This window comes from Myotis yumanensis, unplaced genomic scaffold (assembly GCF_028538775.1).
Source record: "Myotis yumanensis isolate MYYU_CA2020_CCGP unplaced genomic scaffold, mMyoYum1.0.hap1 SCAF_16, whole genome shotgun sequence".
NCBI lineage: Eukaryota > Metazoa > Chordata > Mammalia > Chiroptera > Vespertilionidae > Myotis > Myotis yumanensis.
This window is the reverse complement of record NW_027223767.1, coordinates 13866754-13871029: the sequence shown is the minus strand read 5'-3', so window position 1 is coordinate 13871029 and position 4276 is coordinate 13866754. Positions and strand designations below refer to the sequence as shown.

The following is a 4276-nucleotide window of genomic DNA, read 5'->3' as shown; positions in this document are numbered from 1 at the left end:
GGAACTGGCGGGACCAATGGGCCCTTTGCTGGATCCTAACACCAGGTCTGGGTCTGCAGGGCAGTCCGGTGTGAGCTTCAATGGAATCCTGCCGCAGTAAGCCAAGTAAATATCCATGTAGGCAGCATTCAACCCTGTGCAGAACTTTTGTGAGCTTATTGGAGCCCAACTGTCAACAGTGGCCGGAAAACAAAATCTCACTGTATTGAGGTAGTGCTCCAAGAATGGCAGTATTGCACCTGCTTTTACACATACAATCAAAAGTGGAGATGTATGTGGGTCACATGAAATCCATTGCTTAGGGAGGCAGGAGAAAGCAAAGCAGGGAAATCTCTGGGATTAGATAAAAAGTAAAATGAGAGACACATACCTCACTTATACAGGTGCTCACAGGATAGTTAGCAATGAACTCAATAGGAATGAGCAGCTTTGAGGTTTCTGCAGAGCACAGATCAGTGCCTGTGCTCCTAGGTGACGAGAAAAAGGGAAATTCCTTTAACATTCCAAAGGTATGTTATCACAGATGCCAAAAGACAACAGACAGGTTCAGTTAAGGTAAAGATTGACCTCTGTCAGGGAAGACACTGGCCTAGCACATGACTACACACCATAAACTGCGTTTAGGTAACAAGTTTTAACTTCAGGCTAACTGTGTGGTTAATTTAGGTCTCTGAGTTTGAAAGGCCACCATGCAGGCCTTACCTGTGCTAGTCACAGATGAGAGTGTGACTATTTGTCATTTACTCTCTCCTTCGATCACTTGTGCCCCACCTCTTGCCACCAATCATGTCCCTCCTCTGTCCCACCACAGGGGGAGAAACCATCAAGTACCTGTTCGCTGGAAGCAGCTGCAGCTTCCTCGCCACCTGCGGGCCTGGCCCGCTCGCCCACTGTGCCCAACACGCCAGTGCCCATGACTTTCTTCTCTACCTGGGAGGTGGACTGCTCCAGACCTAGCAGCGTGCCCAGATTGTGCACCTTCACTTTAAAGAAGCTGGTGGTCTTGAAGGAGCTGGAGAAGGAGCTCATCTCCATGGTGATAGCAGTGCAGATGCAGGGCTCCAAGGGCATCTTGAGATCCCAGGAGGTTGTGCTCCCCAGCAGCGGACCAGTGGAGACAGACCTGGAGCTGACCTTCTCCCTGGAGTACCCCCACTTCCTCAAGAGAGGAGGCAACAAGCTGCAGATCATGCTGCAGCAGAGGAAGTGCAATAACAACCGGACCATCCTGGGCTACAAGACACTGGCCACAGGTGCCATCCACATGGCCGAGGTGATGCAGCGACCCCCCGACTGTGGCCAGGTGCTGAGCCTCAGCAGCAGGATCCAGGGGTCCTCCATCACGGTGGCTGAGATCTGGATCTCCTCCCTGTCCAGTCAGCCTATCGACGACGAGGATGGCAGCATGCAGGGCAGCCCCAAGGCCAAGTCCATGGATCGCTACATGGAGGGGAAATCTGAAAGCTTCACTGAGCTGGACGCCAGCTACAATCTCACACACAGGCAGGACCTGCAAGAAGCTGACTTTGACCTGGAGCAGCCCAAGAAGCAGCAGCGATGCCTGCAACAAAACTTGAAGCAGAAAGTCATGGCACTGCTTCCCAGGTCCAACATGTCAGAAGAGGTCCTGGACTCAGATCAGGACATTACAGAGCATGCTCCCAAGATGGAGGAGGACCTGGATCTTCTCTATGACACCCTTGAGAATCCCAGCAACAGTGGCCCAGACATAGAGGATGATAGCAGCATCCTCAGCAACACCAAGCCCAAGACCAGACAACACTTTGAAGGACTGGAACACTCCAGCTGGCAGACGGAGACGAGGAGCTTACACAGTGCCCGGAGGCAGAATGAGCCTCCTCGGCCGGCCAACATGCCCATGAAGACCCAGGGCCCAGGCAGTAAGCTGTTCAGTGGCAATGTCTCTGATTTGATGGGCTACAGCACCCCACGCACCGCCGAGGTGGTCAAGAGCTGGATCTTGTCCCTATCGAGCCAGACTGTCGACCATCTGGACAACGCCATGCCGGCTGGCACCAGGGCGGAAGCCACGCATAGCTTCTCTGAGGGAGAGTCTGAGCTGAAGGTCAGCTATAATGCCGCCCACAAGCATGACCTGGACGAGGATGACTTGGACCTGGAGAACCCGATAGGAAGGAGGAGATCCACCATCAGGCAACAGAACTACCAGCAGAGAGTCGCAGAGTGGCTGGGCAGGTACCAAATGACAGTGGAGGTCCTGGACACGGAGCAGGAGTGTGAGGAGCAAGTCCCCGATGCGGACAAGGACCTGGCCTTTCTGTTTGAGAGCGTGGTGTGCCCTGGCGACAGTGGCTCAGACATGGAGGATGATGACCGCCTCCCAACCCCTCCCATGCCTGAGCCCATGACATATTCTGAAAGCCTGTCCAGCCCAGATATGGAGGAGGATGACAGAGTCCTCAGGACCCACAGGCCCAGATTATACTGTGAAAGCCTGTCAAGCGACAGTAGCTCCGACTGGGTGGCCCACAGCATGCCCAACCCTGGGCAGCAGCCGGCACAGCCTGGGGACAGCCCGGAGGCAGGGACCTCTGGCCAGGACATGCTCACTAAGAGGCGCACCACCAAGACCGAGTCTCTGGTCATCCCTTCCACCAGCTCCAAGGGGAAGCAGCCTGCCCGCCGGGGCTGGAGCAGGTCCCTGAATGAGTCGTCCAACAGCCTGGTCAAGGAGCACTGTCCAGTGCCACAGAGCCAACTGCAGGTCCCCAGGAAGACTGTGTTCAACCAACTGAACCACAGCCTCATCTCCAATGACTATCTGCCCAAGAACATCATCCTCATCAACACCTCCGACAGGCAGGGGCAGTGCCTGTCGGACGTCCTGCAGCAGCACACGCTGCCCGTCGTGTGCACCGGCTCCATGGTGGATGTCCAGGAGGCCTTCAGCTCCATCATCTCCTGGATACAAAGATACCGCAACTGCAATACCAAGGCCACAATGCCAGTGAAGATCGCGGTGGCGGGGGACCAGCAGTACTTCAGCACGGTGCTGCGGGTCTTTGTGGAGCAGCTGTCCCACAAGGCCCTGGACTGGCTGGACTCCATGCGCTTCCTGGTCATCCCACTGGGTTCCCACCCCCTGGCCAGGTACCTGGGCTCCGTGGATTGCCGCTACCACAAACTCCTACAGGACCTGGCCTGGTGGGAACTGTTCTACCACCTGGAGGCCCAGGATGCTGTGCAGAACATTGTGTTGAAAATCAGAGAGTACCTCACTTGGGCCAACTGTGTCCTCCAGCTGCCCATCGCAGAGGCCATGCTCATGTCTAAGCTGAAGAGCCCGTACGAGTTGTCCTCACAGAAGTTCATTCCCTTTGTGGGGGCAGTGAAAGTTGGAAGAGTGGAGCCAATTTCAGCCACTTCAGGAGACTCAGCTGAAGCCGTCCCCTCATGCTCCAATGTGCTTCTGTCCACCGCCAGGGAGGCCACACACAAGCTAATTTCCCTGTCGTCAGTGAGTGGGGGCCTGTCCTCCCCCGGCCAGAGTGTGGGTGCTGAGCTGATGGAGTTGCAGGTGGATTACTGGGAGGCAGCCCAGCCCACAGACAGGAAGAGGAATGAGGAGAAGGGAGACCTGCCTGCCACCAAAAACACACTCCGGGGCACCTTCCGGTCTCTCCAGGTCAGCAGGCTGCCCAGCAGCGGCGAGGCTGCAGCCGCGCTCACAATGTCCATGACTGTGATCACCGAGGAGAAGAAAAAGAAGGTGATGTCTTTGTCCAAGAAAGACAAGGGCACAGACTTGGAGTCCAAAAGCCAGTGCATCCAGGGCATTGGCCGCTTGGTCTGCTCTGCCCAGAACCAGGAGCACAGGCAGCGGGTCCTCATTGACGGCGTGGAGTGGAATGACGTGACGTTCTTCCAGCTGGCAGCCCAGTGCTCCTCCCACGTCAAGCACTTCCCCGTCTGCATCTTCGAACACAACAATTCCACCTTCTAGCCCCGCCCCTCTCCCTGCCCTTCACCCTGCCTGTGCCAAGCCCAGGAGGACCCAGCTGCTTTTCTGTCAACAGTTCAGTTTACTGTAGACACAGACGGTGGAAACACAGAGAAACTGTTTTGAGTTTCAATGCGCTACAGCCTGGAACCTAAGGTGGTTGCCCTCACTGGGACCCCCAAATGGTCTGTTCAATAACCAGAACACTCCGGCAGGTGGGAGGTCAGGACATCATAGCTGAGATGGAGCATCATGGAAGGTGTGTTTTGGCCTCAGGACCCCCAGCACTGTCAG

At 55.8% G+C, this 4276-nt stretch overlaps 1 protein-coding gene across 1 annotated transcript; it reads left to right on the top strand.

Annotated features, from left to right (window-relative positions):
* Positions 1-904: 904 nt before the first annotated feature.
* LOC138994856 (phosphofurin acidic cluster sorting protein 2-like) lies at positions 905-3985 on the top strand. Its single transcript, XM_070395056.1, has 2 exons — positions 905-1905; positions 2476-3985. Exons 1-2 carry the CDS (start codon positions 914-916, stop codon positions 3983-3985), a joined length of 2502 nt encoding a protein of 833 aa, XP_070251157.1. The 5' UTR covers positions 905-913.
* The last annotated feature ends 291 nt before the right edge of the window (positions 3986-4276 follow it).

What these genes read in the sequence shown, in the direction of transcription:
- LOC138994856 (XM_070395056.1), top strand. Translation starts at nt 914, where the DNA reads ATGACTTTCTTCTCTACCTGGGAGGTGGACTGCTCCAGACCTAGCAGC. An exon ending in ACCCAGGGCCCAGGCAGTAA is followed by an intron (nt 1,906 to 2,475) that starts GCTGTTCAGTGG and finishes ATACTGTGAAAG; the next exon opens with CCTGTCAAGCGACAGTAGCT.